Raw genomic sequence first — 26,629 nt, 5'->3', positions numbered from 1 at the left:
TGCAATTGTTTCTGCGCGTTGTTATGCAACGGTGAAGATTACGCGTTCTTTTTGCCATGTCCTGGCCGTGGAAAGGGTCTACGCAATTCGTGGTAACACCACAACCCCACAACGCAATGGCGATTATTAGCAATAAAATAAATTTTAAAAAAAGATGAGAACATGAATTCCATTACGCGCATAAACGTAAAAATTAAAAAGGAAATGCCAAAAAATAATAAAATGGGGTAGCTACAAAAAACTACACCGTTTCCTCGCGTGAAAGCGGATCCCGACATAACTGCATTGAACAAAACTCTAATCAAGGCCCTGGTGGAATGCAGTCTCAAAGAAGGAGGCGGTTTAAGCAGCTCATGCCAACAGCGAATATGTGTACCTGTGTTGTGTTGGCCTGGTGCAGTTGGATTAGGCAATTACTTTACTAAATTTGATAAGCTATTACTTTACTAAACCGCGTCATACTATAATGATGCACTGAACCAGAAGGGTGAAACAAATCCTACCGGAGATTATTCCCTCCCACAAAAGAATATCGTGGCATACTGCAAAAATTATGAGTACAAATTCTCTCATTCCAAATCGATGTATGACATTAAATGGCGCAGTAGGCCACACAGTACTGTGGTAGCGCGTAGGACCGGCCGGAAATGAAAAATCTTGAAAACTACCGAGGGCCAGTAGCATTGTCTTCGCTATTCGTCGTCTGCACTATGGAGCTACTGGTGCAGCTCATTGCGCGTGATAAAATCATGTGACTACACTATGCATATGCGGCTACAGTTCTCATGGCGGAGCCTAGCAGTAACTCGTGCCACCGTATGCTGTAGAGGCCAGGCTCTACCCTTGAGATAACTGCATAAGGTTTACATGGATTTATGTGATATTAAAGATGGCGATCAATTTCGCAACACATAAATAATTTCCTTATACTGAGAATTACTATCGCAGAAAGTTGCTTTCGTGGTCTCCCCGTTTTCCAGCCCGACGTCGCCCACGCATGCATGATTGCTGTTGCTGATGACAATGTACTGCCCGGCACTAATGAAACTACTAAGAATAATACTGCCGGTTTCTGGTGAGCGCGCGGCGACCTTTTAATAACAATATAACAAAAAATCCCACAAACAATTATCGCAGAGTGCCGACAGTGTGTGCGCATTGTAAGCGCGCCTAAATTGTTGATCGTACGTGTCCAGCGCGTTAGTTTCGTTCGCATTCGCACTCGGCACTCCCAAAATCAAACACTGAGGGAAATGAGAATTGCATGGATGGCCGAGACAAATGACTCGAAGGCGCGGCATGAATCGAACAGAGAAAACATCAACAAGAGCAACGTGTCGATGAATCGCCATTAAGAGGAGTGGCTAACGAACGAACCAACCACCGCAAGACACTGCCGGTAAGCGGAGCAGGGACAAAGCTTGCTTACATGCCCTGCAGGCTCCGTCGAGATGCAGTAGTTCTGTATTGCAGCGCCGTTACCGCCGGGAACTCTAACTCTTCATTTAGCCACCTTCTCACCGCTTTCCTCTTACCGCGATGCCAACGATCCCGCCATGTCTCGTAGCGCAGGCAGCAGAAATAAGCGCGTTCTCGAGACCACGCCAGACACTCTGCGTCTTCCACGAGGCAATCGTCTCGCGGATTTGTCTGGCCACTTCATCATTCCTCACAGCCGCTACTAGGGATGGACAGTAGCGCAATACCCAACCGCCGAGAACAAAGAACTAGCGTCGCTGGTCGATAGAATGAGAGTGCGTGTAGGCTACTGGTATAAATAGCTTTGTCACTTTCGCTCACAGCGAAGGCCGCACACTTGTCTGATGCCCCTCTGCATTACTTCGCTGCCGTGCAGTGGAAGCTGCTTGCCGTAATACCACGACAACAATTCTCTCAAGCAATGGTTTCCTCCTACATCACCAGCGATGACCTCAACAAAAACTGGCGCACGATTTACCCTTTTCGTTCATCACTCATAAACGTCATTTCCGCGTTGCCTTCAACAAAATACCGAGCCGCACAGAGTCATCACTGAAGAGGACGTGGTCAAGACGTTTCGTGTATCGTTACTGCTTTGAGGTAGTAACGATACACGGATCGTCTGTTTAACATCAAAATAAACACAGGCGCCAAGCCACAAAAACGAAGGGTATAATATAACTGCACTTTCACTGTTACGATACACTGCGACACTAACTCCTTTTCTGCGTGCCATCTTTGGTCTCACTTCTGCTCTCTCGAAGTCTCACGGGAGCTTTCTAACTCCCCACGTGCTATTGCCAATGCGGACCGGAACGGGGCTTACACAGTCTACGTGCTCCGCCGACTCTGTAGAAAACCATCTGCAATACTCGTTCACCCATCTACTCCTTTACCGCACCCCCCTGTGCGCGCGAAAGACAGTAGGACTATCAAACGTCAAACGCAGCAAGAAAAAGGCTGCGCAACTACAACCTCATCCACTAACCCGAGCGCAGACCGTAAGCTCCTATATATACTATCCACGCACGTCATCTGCCGCGGACACCGCGCTGGCTTCGTGCACAGGGGTCCCGCGTCGTCGCGTTTATATATGTGTACGCGCACGCCCCATATATACCTATGATGTGCGGATCATCGCCTGCGGAGAATAGCGGCCGCGGCTCTGGGCAGTGTTCGTGCGGTATATAGACGTGTCGCGCAGCGACAGCAGCAGCAGCAGAATAAGAAGAAGACAGGATCAGGCGACGCAGGGCGCCGCGGGAGGGCGCGAGATAGCGACGGTAAATCATCGGCCTATAAACACCGTTATCGCTATTTTCCCCGCGGACCACATACCCCTCAGGTAAGTTTCCCGGGGCCCACCAAAGGAAGCTCGTGGCCTGTCGTCGCCACGCGAATGCGCACCAAAACACAGCAACAGAGGAGGCAGAGCTCTCTCTCTCTGACAGGCCGCCAAATAGCAGTGGGCACGGGAGGGGATGCCGTGCGCGGTTTCGGGAAGGAGCCACTCTTTCTGCGCAGGAGTATACCATAAGTGTGTGCGCGCGCGCGCGTGTGTGTGTGTGACTGAATCTGCTGAAACCCCAGAAGGCTGCAACGCAGAATCGATGGCCCCCTTTCGCTACGTCCATTTTAGTTCCGGTCCGATCTGTTCTCTCTCTCTCCCTCGGGTGGTCAGCACCTGAGTCTCTTCGTCCATTGTGGTAGATAGTCCTTTTTGCTTAGTTTATTATGTTATTGCTTGGCGCGTCTTGCGAAACTCTCGCATATGGCGTCGTCGCGACGTCGCAAACGCGACTCGCGGGTTATGTGGGGCCGTAGCACTGGCCTTCCGACGTCCAGTGACACTTAAGACGGAGCAAAAGGGGCGAATGGACAAAAAAAAAAAAAGTGTTATACGTAGATTCAGAAGGGCGCGCGGGGGAAAAAAAGAATGCCAGCTTCGAAGTGAGAGAGAGAGAAATGTTATGTCAACCATATCCGCGAACCGCCACGAACATCGCCTGTCACGCATTTCTGTGAATACGTCGAGCGTGCCGAGACTAAAGGCGTATTACGCGCTTAGCGGCTTATGGAGGAGGCGGCGTGACCTACAGGCGTAACTCCAGCCGACGTGCACCACCACAATGTGTGCCTCGTGCTGTACTTGGCCTGGAGGAATTATTCAGACCGAGAAACAATGAATCGCTCCTTTTTTTTCTGGGAGTAATCTCACGCATTTCAGGTAGATGCCCTTACATAGCTTCCGAGCTTTATGGGTGCCCTTGTATAGACGTCATTTTGACGCTTTGCGATACAAAAGAAAGAAAGAAAGAAAGAAAGAGAGAAAGAAAGAAAGAAAGAAAAGAAAGAAAGAAAGAAAGAGAAAGAAAGAAAGAAAGAAAGAAAGAAAGAAAGAAAGAAAGAAAGAAAGAAAGAAAGAAAGAAAGAAAGAAAGAAAGGAATGAGAGCGTTAAGAAACACGATGGCATTCGGAGAAGGTGACATCAGACACACGTATACATAAAGTCAGGTCCCGTTCTTTTCGATATTTCGATATTCTCTTGTTTGATTTGCATAAAGAGCCCCACCTGTGTTTGAGGATTGCTCCCGGCTCCTACTCTACCGTCAGTGAGAACGATGCACCTGCAGTTGACGGGTTGCGTAAGATGCTCATCTCGTACTCGGTACACGTGGCTAAAGAGCTCAAAAATTTTTTTTCTTTCTTTTTCTTCTGCGGCCACCAAAAGACGGCCAAGTGCAACGTCCCGCGCTTTCACGTTTACCATATCTTCCAGAACATAACTGGACAGCTTGATTCCCCTTTCGAGTTCTCGAGAAAACAAAAGTGGAAGGGATACGCAGTTGTACGAACAAGCCTTCCATTTAGAACCATGACTGGCTCCCTGACAAGACGTCGTAACGTAACCGAATTAAATGTTCAGGTTACAGAAGTTCGCAACACAATCTAAACCGAGCCAGTCGTGACTCCTATATATGGCTGAGAAAATCGAGTACGGTTTGCAACTGTTCACCTACACGTTTGCTCATGCTCCCCATTCCTAGCCGAAAGTACTGTACTTCCGAAAGGGGCGTGCATCGCAAGTACAACATTATTTGTTCGGTCACCTTCCTTTGTACGGACTACATCAACACAGCCGCCATATTGGTGATGCACTACAAAGGCCGGAAATTAACTGCAAGAAAATACTACCGCCGGGAACAAACAGACAGGATAAAGCCCTTCTCCTGCGACGTCGTTTACTAGCGCTTAATTTTGTCTTGGCAATAGAAAGTTTGTCTTAATTGACTTATATACGGGGATACAATTATTTACGATGAGCGTAAAAAGCGGCGACAACAACATTTTAGCCACGTCGACCGCCACCGCTAAGGATTGATTGATTGATTGATTGATTGATTGATTGATTTATTTATTTGATTTTTTGGATTAACCGTTTTGTGTCAGTGACAACACACGTTAGGCCGGTGCTACGCACTTACTCTTAAAAAAAAAAGGTCGCAGTAGTTCCTACCTAGTGTCGCACCATTTGCTACCTTTGTATAACTGCCGTTGATAACGATATAGTTAGCAACATAACTGGCTAAACAAGGTAGTCACTGTTACTAATAGGTCTCAGCTACCAATTCCAAACGCAGTTAGCACCACCTATAGGTAGTAACCACTCTAACTACCGTTCCCCCCCCCCCCTCCTTTTTTTTTTTTCTTCTTTCTTGGAGTGCACGTCGACCACGTTTTGTTTTACTCTTTTGAAGTCCACACACACATTCCGTATCGACGTGGCGGGCAAGAACGTCGTGGAAAAAGCTGTATCGTATCGGCCTCCTTGTATTCGGATAAATACGGCACCCGAAAGAAAACGGCTTCCTAGCGCAACACCACTGCCGAACCAAACCGCATTACAGCTGCAGAGACGGTCGCTACTGCGCGCGCCTATATAGGCACGCGCACGCAGACGCCGGGCGAAGCCTGCAATCCGGTTATTTCGTTAACGGCCCAGGCAGCCTGCTTGTCGTTCGGTACGTCGCCGGAGAGTGATGCAAATGGAAGATGCCTGGGAGGAAAGGCAATTCGCACAGGTAGCAGGCAACCGGGAGTTCCGCGTTGACGAATCGCCCCGGTTCTGCGGGTTGCGATACGGGAAAGAAACTCTCACTTCCGACCGGCTGGTGTACGTATACTAAGCGCTTTCTGCACGTGTAACCAGACGCTCGATAGTGGCTTGGCCGAGCCCTGTAATCTAGTTAGGCGAGCGGCAGTTTCTTCTCGGTGCCCCCGCGTCCTCGCGCCTTTCTTTGCTGCCCCGTACCTGCAGGTTAGTTACCGTACCCACCGCTTCATTGCGCGTCCGGTAGCGAATCTGCAAGCACCATGTTGCTTTTTCCTCGTTTTCTTCGTAAGAGTAACAGAGGTATTTCACTCACAAGCCCACTTGCGTCCTCAGAATTCACTCCAGTTGTTCTCATTGCTTAGATCTTCACCGATGTAGAAAGAATGAAAGAAAAAAGATAGATAGATAGATAGATAGATAGATAGATAGATAGATAGATAGATAGATAGATAGATAGATAGATAGATAGATAGATAGATAGATAGATAGATAGATAGATAGATAGATAGATAGATAGATAGATAGATAGATAGATAGATAGATAGATAGATAGATAGATAGATAGATAGATAGATAGATAGATAGATAGATAGATAGATAGATAGATAGATAGATAGATTTCTTAATGGATGCCGGAGATGTTTGCCTATCCATACGACTAGCATGTTACTACAGATAACAGGGTGACGCATGCAACGACCGACTCACCCATAGTACACATGCAAATAACAAACACAAGCACACACGCTAACCAACTAGTGTTTCAACTGGTCAAGGTAGCATCAAGCCAGCCGCATCAACTATGGCTTCCGACCACTCACGCGCAACTACACGAGGTGCCTTTCCATTATCTTTATATTTCATCTGTGTGCTTCCGGAAGCTTCGTGTAGCAGAGAACCGGAGTGTGGCACCTTACGCTTTCAGTAGCCGCATTTACCTTTAATTCTGCAGTGCTGAGTCAGCCAAAATATACGAGCTGAAGTCAGGGCTTCCTAAACAGAACAAAAGTAACTACTCCAGAGAAACGCCAATTAAAAATCATTATAGAATTTTACATCACAACCTACAATCCTGTGAGCGAGGACTAATTCTGACCCCCTACAGTTCTTTAACCTGCTCACGAAGCACGTTACGCGAGCACTATTGTTTATTCCATCTCCATCGCAATTCAGCCACCGCAGCCGGAAATGGAACCCGCAGCATACAAATCTGGCTAAATACTCATGTATAAAAAATACACTACTCAAGTTACTCGAGAATATAAAACAAAAGCGCTCCAAAGGGAAATCTAAACGAATCCATGTTGTTTTCCCCACCTAATTGCCGATCCTTTACCCACCAACGTGCACGGATCTGATCTTCCGGAGTCAGTTCCGGCGCCCTGGGACGCAGAGAGGGTTCCACTAATGCCAACAAGCGGCTCCTCAATTAATCTCGGAGCTCGCTAATCCAGGTTCCCCACGTCGGAGTGGTACATCCGAAAAGCGGAGAGCGTCGTCCTATACACCTCTAATCCCGTGGTGGGAACCACTCTTGCGTGGTCCAGATAACGGCTCGTAGTTCGGTCGTTGTTCGGCCGCTGTCGGAAAACGAACGGGCGAGGTTTCCGCGTCGGCTCCACTGGCGCGCAATGTAGTACGCGGCACTCCCACTGTCACGAAGGGTCCCTTACGCCCAATGATGCGTGCACGAGTACACAGGTGCGCACGGGTCCTGCGATGGTTCGCACAGATTAGGGAGTGAATCCTCGAAGAGGATAGGGTGAAAACAGGAGTATTTCCGGAGCGGGATATGCAGAGTAGAGGTATTAGAGAGTTTTTAACTAGACGTGCGCGCATAACATTAGAGAGTTTCGGCTCGTTCCTGAGCGTATTACCCTTTGAAGATTACCGCGTCACCGTCCGGAGACGTTTACGTCAGCAGCCGCGTTGGTGGCGCCATCTTGTGCAACAGTCTTAAACCAGAAGAGAGACAGATAGCTATTAGATCAGTAACGTGCGATATCCTGCTCAACTGCTCTTGTGGAGTGCCGGTACCAACATAATCGTTAGCACTCAGTCTTTTTCAGTTCCCCCCCCCCCCTTTTCTTGCGTTAGCGTTAGGAGTGTCAAAGTGGGAATTTAAAAAAAATAAGTATATGTTTGTGAAGTGTGGGAAGCCAGTCACGTGGGAGAACTACCACCATCAGTTGCTCGCCTGAACACTTTTCAATTTGTTAAAGAAGTTTAAATTATGGATTTGGGACTGAATGAGGTGCGACGTAATGCTAACGCATTTTTCTCGCATTTACCACGAAATCGCCACCAATTTTTAATTTTTTTATAGTTTTGTTCGATGAGAAAACTCACGTGACACACACACACGCACACACACACACACACACACACACACACACACACACACACACACACACACACACACACACACACACACACACACACACACACTGAGAAAAAAAACGTAGCAAATGTGTTGTAGTGGAACAAAGCGTCATACAATACGTCGCTACAAGCGTTGCTGCTGCCCTCAACGACTGCAATAACCCGATATCCGTAAACGGCACTACGTACGTGGACGAGCAAATTTTCTATTTACGGAATAGTGGAATACCGGACACGTAGCAGTTAACAGCAGCGTTGGTGACATCTTCAAATGCTATCTTCAACCAACGCGCACTGGAATCGAATTACACTGGACGATTATATACCAAGTCAGATACGCGAAACATTTGTATACCGTGAGTGAAATTACTCACCGATAAAATATCTCGCCAAAGTGGCAGTGGCAGTAAATTGGCGATCGGCGAGCTGCCGAGTGAGAGAGACAAAAGGGATTCGAGCAGCAGTCACACCTTTGCCGATAGACGACGTATTGTGCGGTAACTTGCTGCCACTTGCGCAAAGCTTTTTGCTAATTAAGTAAATTTGCCCATGGGTAATATGGTAACGTCCCGCAAGCGAACCCATTTATGGTAATGTTACGATGATGCTTATTGAGAAAAAGTAAACACTGAGGTGAAAACACAGATAGAGGCACAAAAGGAACGAAGCGAACAGGATGACCCCTGTTGTACTTCACTGTCCCTTCTTCTTGCGTCAGTATTTACTTCTAGACAAGCATTTGCGACCTATCGCAGCAAGGAAGTACTCGATGACGAAACTAATGGATGTTTGGTATCACGGGCAATAAAATCATTAACTAAGATCTATTCGCATTTCCTGGCCCATTCATATGCTCATGGTGATGTCCAAAACAATATCCCAAGGTTGAGGCAGCAATGAAAGTTGTTGACGTTGATGTCCATTCGTTTCGCTTCCGCGTCGGCTACTATATAGTTCAAACGGTGGCGCGCAGTTTAAGGAGTACAGCATGGTAGTGTCTCCACGTCACTATTTCAAACACACATCGCGCAGAGAGGACGTTGTAGCACACATTCCGCAGATGTGGGAACATATCTGCACCAACCGGGATTTGGCACTGAACTGATTAGAACTAGTCCATGAAGTGTAAGACAACATGGAGGGCCTTCAAGGGTACATAAGAGGCGTGCCAAAACGAGGTTCGAATAAAATGCCTATCAATGCAAATGCCTCTTGAGTATATAACAGATTTTGCCCAATGATCAAGCAAGTGAACCGCGTAGTAGTTGAAAGTACGCAGTTCTTTTTTTTTTTTCTTAAACAAGAAAAACAACACCGTAATGAATGGAGACAACAACACATTTAAGTATAGTGTCCATTCCAGAGTGTTGGCGCAGTCCCAAGCAAGATAATGCCGGAATACACATGTTTCATGCCGCCATCTTTGGTTTTAGTACTCTCCTCTGCAAATCCGAGGGAAATCGTGCGCTAACGCCAACAGTGATCTCGGGAACCACACGACGCATTGGAAGGTTCATTTCCCTGATACGATGCGGACTAAACGTCGCTGACGTTCTATAAACGCGCGCAACAGTAGGCTCACGTTTTTGCTCGCGTCCGAGGAGAGAGAAACAAGACATGTTCCGGGCACTTACGAGATGATGACGCACTGTGCCTCAGAGTCGATGATCATGTTCCGGTACATGGTGTCCGCCAGAGCGTAGATGTGTGGAGGGTTCTCGTAGGAGGCCTGCGGTTAAAAAAGACAATTTAAGAGTCAGGCGGGGCTCTTGGCTTTCGCTCTTTTTTTCCTCGAACACAGAAAGCCTGATTCGTTCACATAAGTGCGACGTGTAGACCTCAACACGAAACGGCAGAAAAATTACGGAAATGAGAATTGAGTCTTGGAGGCGCGATTGTCCATGAAGGCGGTGAACATCCTTGTTGCTTCCCTTCTTCGCATCGTTTGTCTGGTTTCTGGCGCTGTTGGCCTTGCCTCAGTAAGTGAATATGGGTAAGGGAACACTCAAGTCTTGTACGAGAACTTAATTCGATAAGGCCGTAAAGCGCCAACAATAGTCAGGCGTGGAAGCGAGTCACCTGCATTAGGAAAATGGGTTGCGGCGTGAATGATAGACCTTCGGTCGATTTATCCGATTAACGGTAGTAAAGGACTGGGGATGGAAAACGACGAGAGAGGGAAATAAAAAACAATTTATATCGCACTCTCAGCGTAATGAGCAAAACCAGATGGAGCGTCACTGTATTGTATTTTATTTGTTACCTACATTCTGGCCCAGCGCATCACAGTCGGGTAGATTGCAATCATGACAATCATCGGCTTGCATCAAGAGAGTGAGTACTATACCGCGCATCTAAATTATAAATATCATGAGACACATTATTCCTGATTGCACACAATGTATAAAAACATTAAAAATTACAAAGCAGTTTGAGGAATCAGTAGTACGTGTCAGTGGGAAACAACACTACAACAAAGAATTGCCTAGCACGACATAAGGCTAAAGAATACGACGGGGCATAACACCACGGCACACAAGATTGCAACGTTACGTAACACAATCACGTGCACTGCAACACAGCATTGCAGGACGCAGCACAGTGTAAAGGATTGCGTAAATACAGCACGCAAAACAAAGCCGAAAAACTACGACGCTGCTACCTTATAAACCAGTCTTGAGAAGAACTTATAGTCTCAATAAGAAAGAAAGAATAAAAGAGTAACGGTGCTGAGGACACAGACAGTAAAAGTCGAGCACGCGAGACAATACAGACGCAATCTCATAAAAAGGAATGCAGCGTACTGAAAATCACCACAAACATGAGGCCGTCGTAATAACCTTGACTACGCAATAGCCTCAGCACATCCGGCTCTGCTCTGATTGTGTCACAGTCGATTCAAAGAAATTCGTAATACGCGTTCTCTTCCGGGATCCGCACAAGGCCGCCGCGTGTACGGTGCAAACAAGATACCAATCACCTGTTACAAAATTCGCAGACGCCCAAAGCAGGAACCGGTGCGGAAAGGAGGGCACTGCAAGGGGAGAACGGTTCCCGGGCCAGGAAACATTACTTCGCCATGATTCATTCGGGACAAACGCACCATAGATTCAATTTCAGCCCGTCTCGATCCGGCAGACAGCTCGATTCCCGGCGGATCAATAGTTTATTCTGCACCGGGGCGTCGAACAACGTCAGCAAAAGCGATGACGCGCTTCGCTACACGCGGGCATAGAACAACGCCGTGTGGAGAGAACCAGAAAGCCGATTACTTTTCTTCGTATTTCCTGAAAGCGAGCATAAGTATTAAATAGTCGTTACTATTCTCTCAGTGGGCGTTGACTGCTGCATTTATATTTATATATTTTTTTTCGTCGAGAAAGAGACAAACGAAGGAAATGAGAAAGGTAGGGATGTTATCAGAATGGAGAATCCGGTTTGCTACCCTCCACGGGGAAAGGGTGAGGTAGAAGCTAAGGAGAAAGCTAAAGAGAAACAGGGAGCCCACATAGACGCGATCATGGCTGGTCACGATCACCGCACGCTATCACAGCGCAGGATCACGTTCAATGCGCAGGCTACAGCCGCTTGTGCAGGTCCTGTTGTCCTCGAGAACTGCAGCAATGCCTCCGTCGATCTCTGCGACGATGGCTTGTGAGGTCGACATTCCAATGTACTTTATTCTGACTATTGGTTCCGACCAGAGCGAGCTAGCGCATTTGCGAGCGATCGTCTCTGTGCATTGTAGCGAGAACAGCCGAGTGTTGAGCCCACTGCTCATGGCATCACTATACTTTCGCACACCGCGGATTGAACGAAGTCAAAGAAGAAAGGTTCGCCATTGGCCGTTTTCTCCAGTGCTATACGGCGTTTTGCTGTTCAGTAAGAAGTAGCGGGTTATAGCCGCATTATACGATGGGGGCGGTATGCAAGAACACCCTGGTACACTGTGTGACGTAGGATGGAATGTTGACACTATGCAACACGAGAACGCCTTCGCAGACTGCGTGACAGTGCCCACAGAAACTGTTCTGTTCTGTGTGTGTGTGTGATTTTCTTTCCTTTTTTTTTCTTTTTCTCCATTATTTTTTCTCTCTCTCTCCTGTCGCATCCCTTTATCCCTCCCCCGGTACAGGGTAGCCAACCGGAGATAATCTCTGGTTAACCTCACTGTCATTCCTTTACCTTTCTCTCTCTCTCTCTCTCTCTGGTTTAGGTGCGCGTTAAGGAATCCACGATGGTCAAAATAAAGATCTGAAACCTTGCACTATACGACGTCTCGTGTAGCTCGGCTGCGCGAACATCCACAAAACCCCCACAAATACCTCAAGTGATCAGCAGTGTTTGAACAAGGGGTGTCGCTGCAGCCAACGCTTCTACGAGGCAACACTTCTTCGTCAAGGCAGCAAATACTGCGTAAGGGCGCCACAAAGCAGTTGCTGCCCCAAAGGAGGCGACTTCCCTTTGTCGAAAAGTTGATTCCAGCGACACCTCTTGTTCAATCACTGCTGATCGCTCCAAGTTACCATCTACCAGTACACCTCTACTTCGTATAGATAAATCAATATAGATAAGTTCCTACAAGGCATTATTTGCGAACCACTGCTACTCGAATGAAAGAAATGATTACGAAGAATGCAGCATTATGCAAGCCCAATCATGTGCAACAAGCGTCACAGCAAAGCTAACGGTCCCGTCTCTCTTTAAGGTAGCGGCAGTTGAGAAGTGACTGGGCCCCGTCGCGTAATTAGGAACAATGCAGACGTTTCCTCATAGTCGCCGCGGCGCTTCCAACTGCATCTTCTTCGCAGCACGCGGTCGAACGCGCTGACTAACGAGTAGCCGTCTCGGAGCAGAATGGGTGAAGGTCGCCGCCAATCAAGCGCGACCTGCGACCCGTGACACTGCTTCTTCACTCCACGAGGTCTCCTTTGTATTCGTCGACTTCCGTCCGGCTAATTTATTGCCTTTGCGCGCGGGTGTACTTTCAATTCGCTTTTCTTTCTTCGCTACGAGAGAGAGACAGAGTGAGGCTCTGTAATAAAATATGCGGTGGTTTGCCTGGCGGCACGCCTAGTACGGTCTTTCAGATGTATGCGATGATTCCTGAAATAAAAAATACAAATCATGCGACGTTCACGCGGAGTTCACATTAGGGCACACTCAAAGCATTGGGCATGCGTTAAATTCTCTCTCGTTTTCTTTCTCTCAGTCTAACAATCGTACCTCGTTGAGGCTGGTGCATCGCAGCAGTGTTATTAGCGCCTTCGTAGCACTGGAAACTAAGACTGAGTCTGAGACGCAAGTTCAAAGCAGATATTATGGTGGTCCCTCCAAGTAGCATTCGACGCCAACTATACAACGTACGCAGAGGGAAAATTGATTGACTAATTGATTGGTTGATTGAGAAAGTACCGGGACACATCGAAAAATATTGCTCAGCTGTAGCTGGGAACGATTGCAACTACTGCCCTGGCTGTGTCCAATAAAACAAGAAAATGCAGCACATCCAACGAATTGGAACCTATATACAGGGAACCTCTGTGTGAGTGCATAGAAAGTCGAAACACGTGTACACACACACACGCACGCACGCACGTACATCCTTATTAGAGAGTTTTAGATTAGGGGGACGCAAGCGTAGGGGCCCCCTAGCGCTTGCGGCCGCGGTACTGCGCACGCGCAGGCCGGTCTGCGCATGCGCAGAACCACTGCCCCAAGCGCTAGCGGGCCCCTACGCTTGCGTCCCCCCTAATCTAAAACTCTATTACCGTGCCGCCGCAGATGCGCGAAGGCGAGATTTCTGGTTCTTTTTCTTTCCCGCGAACGGCCAGGCGGCGCCGCTTGTACGGATGCTCGGAGGCGAACGCCGTCTGGTGGTGCTGCAAGAAACCAAGCGGCGCGCGCGGCGCGCGTGCTCCGGTGTGATTGGTTGGTTTATTTGGCAAGGGAACAGCCAGGCCTCCACTTCCACGGCCACGAAACCCGGCGAGGTTCGCAAAGCTTTTAAAAGGGCTTAGGGCTGCTGGCATACGTACAGACCAGCCCATAGGCTGGAGTGTTATCTGAAAGTGTTACCTGTTAACTGAAAGGTAACTATAATCGATAATTAACACAGGCCGCTTGTGCATTCAAATAGCTGGTGCGGTATATATACACTCGTATATACCGCTGTCAACAACGTGGTACGAAAAATATGTGAAAATGGATATGGATGTAATGAAATTGAAATGAATGATAAACCGGAGTGACAACTCGACCGTGCATAACAATGTTACTTGAATAAATCAACATAAAACAAACACACGAAGAGAAGTTAAAAGAAAAGAAAAAAGAAAATCGGACCATCCTTCGGCGCTTTTCGGCCTTGGCAGCCTCTGGGCGCCACGCAGTTTACTTTGTCTTCACGTCTGGAGGAATTCCCTAGCGTCCTTAGAGAAATGCAACATCAGCGCTTGCACAAGCTCGGTTCATTCAAGTATTCCGTGAAGAAGGTGAGCAGTGGCTTCCCCGGCCTTCTTTTCCTACACGAGTTTCACGCTTTCATTTTTTTTTTCGGTTTGTCTTTCTCGGCTTCAGTGTTTTCCTGCTGTCATCTATTCTTATCCAGGAGGCCCCGTGCCAGCTCGAGCTCCTCTCCTAGCTTTTTTTTTTCCTGGCCTTGTGCCTCAATTCCCTAATGGGGAGCGGCGGTTAAAAAAAGGAAAAAAAAGGAAACACATTTATATTCCTTCCTGCTACGCAGTACTGTGCTCTTTGCACAACTTCCTTTGCAGTGTCGCCATCGATTTCCTTGCTTAAATTGTACTGAGGTTAAGCGGGAACGTGAAGTACCGAACAAGGCGAGAGAATTAAATAATATAAGGAGAGAAGGGCATAGACTGAAAGAAGCAAGTAATGCAAGTATTATTCACAGGCAAAACAAGATAAATCAGCCAGTCAAACGCGTGTTTACGAAGTCTGTAATTGAATTCCTAAAAACATACATGCGAATGAGATCGAGAGAGAGAGAGAGAGAAAAAAAAAGCATTTCGAAAGGAATGCCGGCCATAGTAAGAACCAAAGAACCAAATCTTTTCTAAAGGTTCAATAAAATGGGAGAGATAGATTGAAGGCAATTCGAGAGAGGGCGGTTCCAAAGCACCGGAAATAAGAAGCGACGAATGCGTTTCACTTGTATATAACAAACTCCGAAAACCTAATTTCAAGCTGAAACATTTTTATTGCAACGTAACTTCATCAGTATGCCAAAAAAAAAAGGAAATATACGTAGTTTCGAAACAACGTGATACTAAGAATGCTACGCTAGGCGCGCGAGAACTCTAAACATTTTCATTTATTAAAAGTGTGTACATTGTAAACGTGTTTGTTTACTAGAAATGAACACGGAAAGACGACAGAAGATGGCAGATCTGAAAAGCTTCCGTTTTGTCTTTGTTGCGGTCGCTTGCGTTATCTTGCGTTTGATTTCTGTACATTAAATTTATTCAGGCTTGCACGAAACGAGAGCAAACGGAACACACTCCCACTACAATGCTTGATTATGTTTTATCGGCGACTTTTAAAGGCCCATAACAAAAACGCACCAGCGTCTTAGCGAAAACCCAGCAAAACTTCGTTCAGCAGAGAAAGGCAAAAAGGACCATTGAATAATCCATCATTGAAAGAATCTGCTTTGCGCACCTTTTATTTGCCTTTTCTTTTTTCCTTTCTGCTTCTTTTTTTTAATTTAGTAACAGAGACAGTGCGCGTACCCATGAATTTATTTACTCCGATATCATTTTCTCTAAATCATTGTTCGATTTCACATTTAACTGTGTCAAACGTGTCGGTTCAGTGTTGTTTCCTCACGTCTATGCCGGTGCAGCTAACTTTCGCTGTAAGTGTTCGCATTCATGCTGTCCAATTGTAAATGGACATTAATGCTTGATTGCTGTAATAGCTTTATTTCATCTGGCATAAATGCATGCTGCATTCAGGTGGACGCTAGCCCTAATTTTTCATTCTCCCAGTGCAGATTACCTAACCGGATCATCTCCGTACCTTCTGCCTGTCGTACCTCTCTGCTTTCTTTCCTCCCCTCTCACGAAGCAAACTCCACCTCATCTGGTTTAGTGCACTGCAATGTGCAAGCAGCGTACAATATCTCGGCGTCCAAACGATCCAGGTTCAAAGATTTCGTTTGCACTTAGACGAACCGCCTCTCAGGCGCGCTATACTTTGCATGAGCGCTCGCAACTCAAAAATGAAGGCGCGAGATATCGATTTGAATAACGAAACGCTCGAGACTCCCTTCAAGTGGGCCGGCTAGCTCTTCCGACATTTTCCAGTCGGCTACGCAATACCGAGTGTACGTTTTACCAGCAACTCGGACTTCATGGAAAACCTCGACCTGCGCTCTTCGCGACCTTTTTCAAGTAATATAAATTTTTGTCGCTTAGTCCCTGCGGAGTATACCTTCTAGCGCTTACGCCAATCACTCTCTAACTGCTGCTCGAAATAACAATGTTATATTCAAGTGCAGTGCATAACTGTAAACTGCAAAATTACGCGACGCACCTGTCTAACTATCGCTGTACAATGAGCACAAGCCATCTTCAATCTTCTCACGATCAAACGCGTAAATAAACCGCCGCCCCAAACTTACAAATCAGGGTTTGCATTAAGTAGATATTCTTTCCGGTTTCCTTTCTTTTCAGCTTTCGTCAATTGGCTAGCATGACGCCACGCCTTCGTTATCGCCGGTTGCGACGACTCGATGCGATCGGCGATAAGAAATGAATAGGGTCGCAGATAGAGAGTCCTTACGTAACGCGCTCCGAGGCTGCTTGTTGCGTTTAAATACGGGTGTCAAATTCCGTATAAATGACCATCAACAAAAAAAAATGGGAACGGTCTAATTAAACGAAGGACGGGCAAAAAAAGAGCCCGTTCATGGCTGCTCGCCGATCCATGAAATTAACTCCGCATTTTGCTAACCTTAACTAACAAAATGAAAAAGTTAACGGCCGCAACTTGCGAATGTGGGCTCCCGTCGGTCTTACATGGAAGCGCAGAACCGTGAAACCGTGACCGTGACAAGCAGGGCGCCGATAACTTGAAATGCGGGAAAAACTAAAGAGACCGGCGCAGATAGCCGCAGCGGCGGCTTGGAGATTGCACCGCGATATGGCGCTTCCGTAATGGCGTAGAGCCTGCGCGCAGGTAGACCTTTCCGCGTAAACGCGAAAGAGAGCCGGCGTTTTGGGGGGCATTATGTTTCGCAGATGTTCTCCCGAGTCACAGGTATAACGAGCGTGCCATCAGACTGAATCTCCGTGCTGCTTAAGTACGACAGCACACTATAGCACAAGAGCGCGCGTGGTAATGCAGTGATAAAGAGCCTGCGCTGTAGAAACCACGTTGAACACAATGGGCGGAGCAGTGTACGAAAGGCTATCAAAAGAAATGAGCCTGCGCGCGGAGGAGGCCCCTCTCGAGAAGCCGCCGGTTCCCTTTTTTAAAAAAAAAAAAGAAGGTACATACTCTCGGTTTTAAAATGCGCAGAATTTTCTCGGCCATTACACCAGCTGACGACGGAGACGACCAGGCTGGGCTGAAATTGAGCCGTTTCGAGGCTTGCCGAGGGCGGCTAAGCTCAACTTCGGTGCCTTAGCTTATGGACGACCAAACGACGTTCTAGGGCGGTGTTGTTCGCCACAGCTGGCACCACTGTTAACGAGTTTTTCTTTCGCCCTGAAAACGTATAATGAAGAAGCAGCGATGGATATTCAGGTATACTATCCATATCAGACAATTTCTTTCTTTTTTATTTCTTTGTGTTTTTCCCCGTGGTGAAAGCTATACGGCGTTCCCTTGAATGTCGTTCGAAGTACTGTGAATGCGATCAGCATTTTTATGCGAGTATACGCTGCGAATGACGCTTAGAGCGGGCTTAAACGGTTACATAAGTGCACGGCGTGCATGGCTACCTAAGGGTAAGTCTCACACTGCGAAACCTCGTATGTCGTTCTTGATCAATGTTGTTCCCTTCCTGACAAAGCCTATATATAAGTAGTGGTTTGCATTTTACTCTTCATTCCCCCTCTCCCCCCCCCCCTTGTTACATACACGCACACACACACACACACGCACACACGCACGCACATCTTTAATGCGCAATGTTAAGTCGAAACTGAGCCTATGAAATGTTCTTTTGGAGATGCTATAAAATGGGCTTTCGAATAACAATTCCCTCCATGCGGCGAGCGCGTCGATTATCACGGCGTGGCAAGGTCGGCCTCTCACTATTGAGAAAATACATCTCATTGACGGTCTGCGGGTAGCGAACATAAGCCCCTATAAGCCACACCTTTCGCCTGATTAATAATTCTGCAACCAACAAACTTCCAATTCGCTATTCGTATATATATTATTTTCTCGTATTACGTGCCCCTTTTCACGAAAAGAAGCGAGCTTCTACGCCCTAACAATTCTCTGACGGTCGCTATGCAGACCCTTCCTACTCTCCAGTCTCTATATATGCAAAACAAATATACTTCAATATAATCCAGGCGGCACCGAAGCGCAGTCCACTTGCATTAGACGTACCGCCACTGTCTCGGGAGTCGGAAGGAAGCAGCAAGACGGAGGGAAGTATGAGAGAAAGAGTGAAACTATATACCCACGCTGAATCAAGAATGCCAAAAAATCGCAGCCATGGCGCACAAGGAACGATGAAATGACCTGCAGAGCGAGGTTTTCAGAGTGAGTTGTTCGGGAACTGCGGCGCTTGTAAAAAGGCAGGGGAGTGGGGGTAAAGGGGGTTGGGGGGGAGTGTATGGACAACAAGCAACACGACGTGACATGCTCTGGGCGGCAGGTGAGGCGGAGAAAAAGACGGAAGGGGGAGGCACCGCGGACGACCTCATCTGCATGCGTAATCGGGCCAGCGACGAGGAGCCCAACGAACCGTAGGCGCGCCAGGGGCTCCCTACCCACCTCCTCACGCATGTACTCGAAGCGCGCGTATATATACATGCTGTCGCGCCCCGGCGCGCGTTGCTCCTGCGTTTCCAGAGCAGCGTCCTGCAAAACCGCCGCGCCCTGTGGTTTGCGAGAGCTTCTCGACACGCATCTGTCTGCGTGCTACGTTTGAGCAGAACTGGGCCGAGAAAGTTGGCACGCGAGTAAACTGGAGATTTACACTTCCCGACTTCTGTCCACCACGGTGTTTCCGCTGCGTTCCAATCTATCTATCTATCTATCTATCTATCTATCTATCTATCTATCTATCTATCTATCTATCTATCTATCTATCTATCTATCTATCTATCTATCTATCTATCTATCTATCTATCTATCTATCTATCTATCTATCTATCTATCTATCTATCTATCTATCTATCTATCTATCTATCTATCTATCTATCTATCTATCTATCTATCTATCTATCTATCTATCTATCTATCTATCTATCTATCTATCTATCTATCTATCTATCTATCTATCTATCTATCTATCTATCTATCTATCTAGCTAGCTAGCTAGCTAGCTAGCTAGCTAGCTAGCTAGCTACACCGCTTTTAGTGGGCTAAATCCACCGTTTTTAGCGGGCTGGAATTCTGAAATGGAGGCGTTTCATGGTTAACCCCGTAAATATTTCTCTGTATGTGAGAACCGCCTGCATCAACCTAAGGGCTGATCTTCAGGACCTGAATAAAGTTCATCATACCATACCATATGCTGACCCACAATATTTACACAAGTCCACTCTTACTTGCGAATAAAGCTTTACGTGCGCAAGTAAATAACGCATCGCTTCATACTGCGCATGGGGAGAACGCAAACCACCTCGCGCTTTTCCGTTTGCCTTATATACAAATGAAAAGTTACGAGCACGCACGCACACACGCATATAATGGCGAGCATCAATCGCTGACGATGACAAACGTATAGGACACGTTCAGAGGGTTGGTATACCGTGTACGTGAAGTAAATGTACCACTGACGAACAATAAGCACAAGGGGGAAAAACTGTCTGTTTTGATGAATCGTTCCGACACTTTCAGCACTCAAGACCTTAAGTATGCACAATTCGATTGGATCAGACACGGACTGTGTGTTACCCGTTTTGCTCCCGGACAAGAGGGACAGCAGTAATCGCTCATATACAAGCGTGTTCGCCATAATCAAAAACTCCAACGCAACTCCTACTGTTCCGAGTGTGCAACAGCCAAATCAGCGCCAAACGGCCCATGCACTTCGGCAGATTAGCTACGCAATGGAGAAGAATAGCTGGGGATTACGCAACTCTGCACGGCACAGGCTTAATTGGTCTAGAGCACGGAGCGTGCTGTCACGTATACTCGGCTCGGCATAGGGTGAAGGGCGTGCAGGGGGAGAGGGGGTGGGTCATTAGGCCGACTGGCGTTGCTCAACAGTACAATACACGGCGCATTAACCAGCGTCTTGGAGAAGATTACGAGAAAGCCTGTCTTGCGCCTTCTTGACGCACGAGCGCGCAGGCGTGGCCAATGGCGGGCAAACGGTTATGCAAGAGACGGGGCGAGACCCTCTTTCAAAGCCATAGAAGCGAAGTGCGCAAGGCGCCAGACGGTTAGTTGGAACGACCGCCTACAACATAGTAGTTTCTTTGAAGCTTGTTCAGCGCTTGCGCACTACGGTTTTCGCTCGTGTTGTGCGGCTTCTCGACTGAACGAGAGACAGGTAGTTAAGGCGCAAGAGAAAATCAAGAAAACCATAACTTACGCTGCTGATCAATTTTGGTGTTTTCATTCAACCACGTCCTCAAAAGACCAGCGTTCTCTCGTCCTTCACTAAAGTGGACCATGGCGTTTTCAATCAACCAAGCCCTCAAAAGTCCCGCGTTTTCTCGTCCTTCACTAAAGTGGACCGGTGCACAGCCGCGTTCCTGGTCTGCAAGTCTCAAGCTCGGTTTAAAAACGTGGCCACGGAAACAACCCTCAAAAACTCCCGAATACATTGGTTGTTCATCGCGTGTATCGTTTAGCGGGACCCATTATATAACTCTGAGTAAAGCTCCTGGATTCAGGGGCTTTATCTCTGAGGAGTCTACAGCACCGCCTGTCGTACAACACGCAATTCAAATCCAGCATTCAATATACCGTACTTAGGTAGGTAGTAAAATTTATGGAGGTCCGGAAGAATCTTCACCCCCGGTCGCCATGATCAGCTTATTTTTATGTCCCCCTGCTGGACGAAGGCCTGTGTCATCGATCTCCAATTACCCCTGTCTGGTGCCAGTTGATGGCCACATCATATGCTCCCAAATTTCCTAATTTTATCGCACCACCTAGTTCACTGAGGCACGCGACTACGACGCTTCCCTCCTCTTCGCACCCATTCTGCTGCACTTAATAATATATAACACCGGTCATCTGCCTTACTCATTGCATGACCTGCTCAACGCCATTTATTGCTCTTAATCTCGGCTACCATACTGACGGTGTAATACTTTAAATTGGTCACGCATTTTGTAGCAATTGCTTAAATTTTACATTCTTCTTTACACCTCGTCATTGCATTTCATGACTCTGCGCCGTCGTTATCGCTGGGATCGGCAACTCGGCGCTATACGGAGTACAACAAATCAAGTAATATGAGGAAAATTAATTTCTTGCACAATACCGTCCTATAGGACATTATCACTGACAAATGACGGAGAACCATTACGAAGTCGAGGAGAAGAAGCTCTTCATGGCTTTCTAAAACAGCGTCTCGGGGACCTCCCGCTCAACGTCCTCAAGCTCTCCAGTCGTAGGCCCTCCCTCGGGCGTCGTATGGGAACGTCGGTTACCATTCTGTTCATCACACTATAGCGGTCGCGCTCTGACACTGAGCTTTGTCGCTCGAGAATAGAGAGGCCGCTCGAAGGGAAACCGCCGAGACTAATCAGATAAAGGAAAACAAAACAAAACAAAAAAGTACAGAATGGTAAAAGATAAGAAAGCCGTTCGTTGTGCTAGACAGGGGGGAATGCAAAGCCTAACGAAAAGAGATCCTTCCATTATTCAATTCAGCTTTCACCCCGCACCACTTCCGTTTTCGCTCTCTCCTGGATGTCTTTTTCTTTCTTTCTTTCTTTCTTTCTTTCTTTCTTTCTTTCTTTCTTTCTTTCTTTCTTTCTTTCTTTCTTCTTTCTTCTTCCTTCCTTACCGAGAGTTAGCTAAACACAAGACTAAGGTTCTACTGCGGTCACGCGAATAAGTAGCTCTAACCAGCGGAACAGCGTATAACAACATACCAGCAGATGCAGGTTGCGCAGCCACGCGTTAGACGGCCCTCTCCGACGGTTTCCGGCGTTAGGGGAGCAAGGTATCAGGAGGGCGCAGCGGGCGCAGATAAAAGTGCCGGAACCGAAAGACAGCGCTAGAGTGAAGCAAAGGACACGTTGGGAAAGTCGGGAAAAGAGTGTTGCGCGCTTAGCGAGCGGAGGAATGTTGGACGAGAGAAAAAGAAGCGGAAAAAAAAAAAACACGCGACAAGCAAACGCTGTATACAGGCCTGTTCTTATAGTAACGGCAGAAGAAGACACGCTGTGTGTAAACGCCCTGCCAACGAAAATTTCGCTCACGGAACGGCAATGCAAATCGGAGGCCAGAAAAGTGTGCCGTATGCAGATCAATTCCTGGTACATACACGTAAAGCTTCGTCGGAAGGCGGAAAGGCGAGTACTTTCCTCTTCGGTATAGTTCTTTAGCGAGACGAAGAATGCACGTCACGCCAAGCCGTCAATGTTACCAAACAGACAAACCCTCACTCTCACACTGTATAATGCACAAGCTCCACGCGAAAACACAAGAACCAAACACACAGACACACGCACCAGATAGGGAGACGGATGCACCTAAGCAGGGAGGAGAGGGGCAAAGCAGATGCTAACATTTAACGTCACGTGCGGGAGTCATGATGTAGCTTCGTAAAACAGGCGTCAAAGTATAGATAGGCAAGGTTGCTTTAACCGAGGGGTGTACTAAGTGGAGAGGCTGGAAGAAAAACGCTTGCGGCTCCTCAGTTTCAATTTTCTCTCCGTATCTTTTGTTTGCCACGTTTCTGCACTTCCTCACATTGATTGATTAACTGATTGATTGATTGATTGATTTGACAAGTACTGTATGTCGCCGGATTCTCCGCGAAGTTGTTAAATGAAAGAAAGATGACAATATGTAAAGGGGTGTATTGCAGCTATTTAGCCGTTCTCAATTGAACCCGGGGCCGTCACTTGCAATTAAAAAAGAAGGCACTTCTCCGGAGTTCGCGTATCCCCGATATACAGCTTTAGTGTTGCTTTTCGTAAGTCAGAATTGCTTCTGAAGCGCTCTGAAGTGAACAGTCGAAGATAAGCAACCTCTGACAGCATTGAGCTATGGCAATATCAATCAAGATCAATCACGATCAATTGATATCAATCAATGCACCACGGGCATTTTGCTGAAATTGCCCCCTAGGTTATTTTATTCCATAGGCGGGAAATGAGAAGGACAAGATACACGGCCCCAGCCTGTGACTTCTCCACAGGACATTACATTACATTTTCTGACCAGACTTTTCGAGGAACATGAACTATCGAACTGGCACTAGAATGCTTAGAAGAGAAATGCGTCCACATTCGCATATTTTTCGCTGTTCGTGAGTCCCGCGTTTATGCATGATCATATAGGAAATAAGTGGGACGTTATTATGCAATCAATAGGGGTGTGCGAATAGTGGAAACATAGAATACGAATCAACTAGTCCTGGCTATTCGATTCGCGTATTCGATTCGAGAATTCACTATTCGAAATGATGGAATATTCATTTTTGTTCGAATATTCGAGGCACCGTACAACACATCGGAGTCTAGAGGGAGAGAGACAGGTGCATGTCAGGACGGTTCCGAATGATTTCGATGCAGGAGAGTCGCGGTTGTTACGCGGAGGCATAAATTCTTGAGCAAACACACGGAGCAGATAACTTCTGCCAAATAATTTGCCGTCATTTAATAATAATGCCTACGTGGGAATTTGTCGTCTCAACTCAGGCGCAGCAGTTCATTATCAAGCAAGCCTCACCACGTTCGCGTCACACTTCTCTCCTTCAAGAGAGAGAGAAACGGGGTGGGAAAGGCAAGGAGGTTAACCGGAAGAGATTCCGGTTTGCTACCCTGCACTGGGAAAGTTTAAGGGGAAATGAAAGACGGAAAGAATAGCGGAGAGATAACGCAAATCTCTCCTTCAACAAACACAACAGTATGTATACGTGCATGTGGTGACGTACTGCTCCCTCGTCTCATTACTATTGTTATCGTGGTCCTCCGGATAGCTGAAACCATTTTTTCCCTCATTTATAAGCTTATCAGTTGAGTGGGCGTGAAAGTGCGAACGCCGTTGCATGCAAATACCTAAGCAATCCTCTCTGTTTTCTGTTTTTACCAAACCCGACTCCTCGAAAACTTCAGATTTCACTTTGTTTATAAAAGAGAATATACTCAATATTCGATTCGATATTCTGTGGTCGTTTTTCTAGAACACTCGTATTCGATTCGATTCCGAAACTTCACTATTCGAACGCCCATAGTCAATATCGGAATAAATTGCACATACACGAGTGCAAGGAAATGTGTGCACACATATACACACAATAACGCACAATACGTACATTTACACAAATATCACATCGCGCATGGCTTGGCTAGTACGAAAGGTCCCCTTTGTCGCGATACGTTTCAACTCCGCGCTCTCCAAGTTCGAAACCGCGACGATAAAGAACGCCGATACGCAATCCCGAATTGGTACTTCTCTTTCAGCCACGCAAAATGTTTTCGGTCATCGTAATACATAGTTGGCGCGCTCGCTGACACACCGTACTGATCTACGATTGGCCTAAACACAGAGACCATTACCTCTATTGGAAGTAGGAATTATGCGCGACATGCCAGGCGGAAGCAAGCTCCTGCGTCACAGGTATGTTTGTTTCTCGGTCCCTCTCTTTATGCTAGCTTGTTTTGATCGCGATGGCGCGGCATACGAAGAAGGGAGCCGACCAACCACGGGGCCAAGATCGCCCCACGTGATCGATGGCATGACCCAACGGAGGCACGCGAGGAGACGGACGTCGATGGGAGCGCACGCGAGCTTGCCCACCGGCACGTCCGCCGTGTGCGCGCATGCTACGCACCGTGCCTTAATCGCGCGCTACAGCCCTCGTCAATCGAAGCAATTACGCTTTGATTACCCATACAGTGTGTTACCCGTTGCCGATAGGGCTCCTCACTCTTACTTATGCATAGTTCATACAGTACATCTCCTGCAGTCATTAATGGTAACTCAAAGGGCCGCGTTGAGCCGCAGTGTCCAATAAAGGCATGATCCATGCTACACGAAAAGTGAAGTAGCAGCTTGTTCAACAGCTCTGTGAACGAAAAAAATATCTTAGAACGCTTGTTTCACTTTGTTGTTGTGGCTAAATTTGTTGGAAAAGGGATTTACATGAAATGTTTATTGATTGTGTGCGTTGGAGATATCTATCTACTCGTATCTTCCGGTTAACCTCCCAGCCTGTCTCATTTATCTCATTTATCTCTCTAGCTCTCGCTCTCTCTTTGCATAATTGGTGCGAACGTCTACTGTACACGGAATATATAATAAGAATAAGAAGAAGAAGAAGAAGATACTCGGCGTATAAATAACGGCCTTGGTGCTTACCCCACCGTACGTACTTTTTGTTCTGTCGAGCTAGTGAGCTATTGAGCCGACTCTGAAGACTCATGACGAGCCGGAAAAAAAAAATCATAAAGGTGGACAAACAGAGAGCAATCACCACGAGAAGAATCATTGCTAGACGAATAGGCAATCAAATAAGCAAACACTGTTACATGCAAGCAAGCGGAGGTCCTGTTGCCGAACTGAAAGCAAATGTTGACCGTTAAGGAAGCACTTTGTTATATACTCACAGCGCTTTGGTACTGGTCGACCTGCTTGTTGGTGAAGTACGGCAGCTGCTTGAAGGGGTTCACTGAAACCAGCACCGGACCGATGTAGGTCTTCAGTTACTAGGTCAAGGAAAGCACGTCTAGACCAAGAAGAAGATGAGATAGTTTGAAAACATTGTGTTTTTTTTTTCTCTTTCAATGTGATCTGTCGTCTTTATGGAATTCACACTACAATGATGCTACCTTTTGCAAAGATACTGCCCCGAACCGCCAGCTAGAAGTTACTTCTCCGGGTTCGAGCGCATGTAAAACGCTAGCGAGATCACCAAGTGCATTTGTTCCAGTTCACATTTATTTCTTGATGCCCCGCAACCCAGCCTATAGGAGCTCCAGAAATGCAGTAATGTTCATGAAGACCAAGAATATAAGGAACACGAATTCATCTCACCACTGGAAGATAGCTGCAGCGATAGCTTCAATCAAAATGGAAAGCGTGAAAGAAAGCACTTTGCGCAATCAATCTTCACCATGAGCTTTCCCGGCGTCACACAAACACACACAAAAAAAAGGAGAAGAAAATGACGAAAAATAGATGAAAGAGGGAGACAGATTAACAGCATCCACTTCCTACCAGCTCCGGTTTTCCGAACACAAATTAGTGTTTCAAGATCATTCATCACCGAAATGTGCGCTTGGCATATGTAAAAAGAAAAGATTGCT

The 26,629-nt window shown here is 46.9% G+C and overlaps 2 protein-coding genes across 5 annotated transcripts in view; one reads left to right on the top strand and one right to left on the bottom strand.

Annotated features, from left to right (window-relative positions):
• Positions 1–26,629, top strand: part of LOC119442614 (potassium/sodium hyperpolarization-activated cyclic nucleotide-gated channel 2) — a 411,864-nt gene that overhangs the window by 110,332 nt on the left and 274,903 nt on the right. The window lies entirely within an intron of this gene.
• LOC119442615 (unconventional myosin-Ie) overlaps positions 1–26,629 on the bottom strand; it is a 356,792-nt gene that overhangs the window by 295,328 nt on the left and 34,835 nt on the right. For both annotated transcript variants that reach the window (XM_049662263.1, XM_037707556.2), the window contains exons 3-4: positions 25,931–26,020; positions 9,611–9,705 (exon numbers count right to left, since the gene is read on the bottom strand). In XM_049662263.1, the coding sequence (XP_049518220.1) occupies positions 9,611–9,705; positions 25,931–26,020 (185 nt within the window). The remainder of the gene's footprint in view (positions 1–9,610; positions 9,706–25,930; positions 26,021–26,629) is intronic.

This window comes from Dermacentor silvarum, chromosome 2 (genome assembly GCF_013339745.2).
Source record: "Dermacentor silvarum isolate Dsil-2018 chromosome 2, BIME_Dsil_1.4, whole genome shotgun sequence".
Taxonomy (NCBI): domain Eukaryota; kingdom Metazoa; phylum Arthropoda; class Arachnida; order Ixodida; family Ixodidae; genus Dermacentor; species Dermacentor silvarum.
Note: the sequence above shows the minus strand (reverse complement) of the source record. Positions and strands in the feature narration are given on the sequence as shown.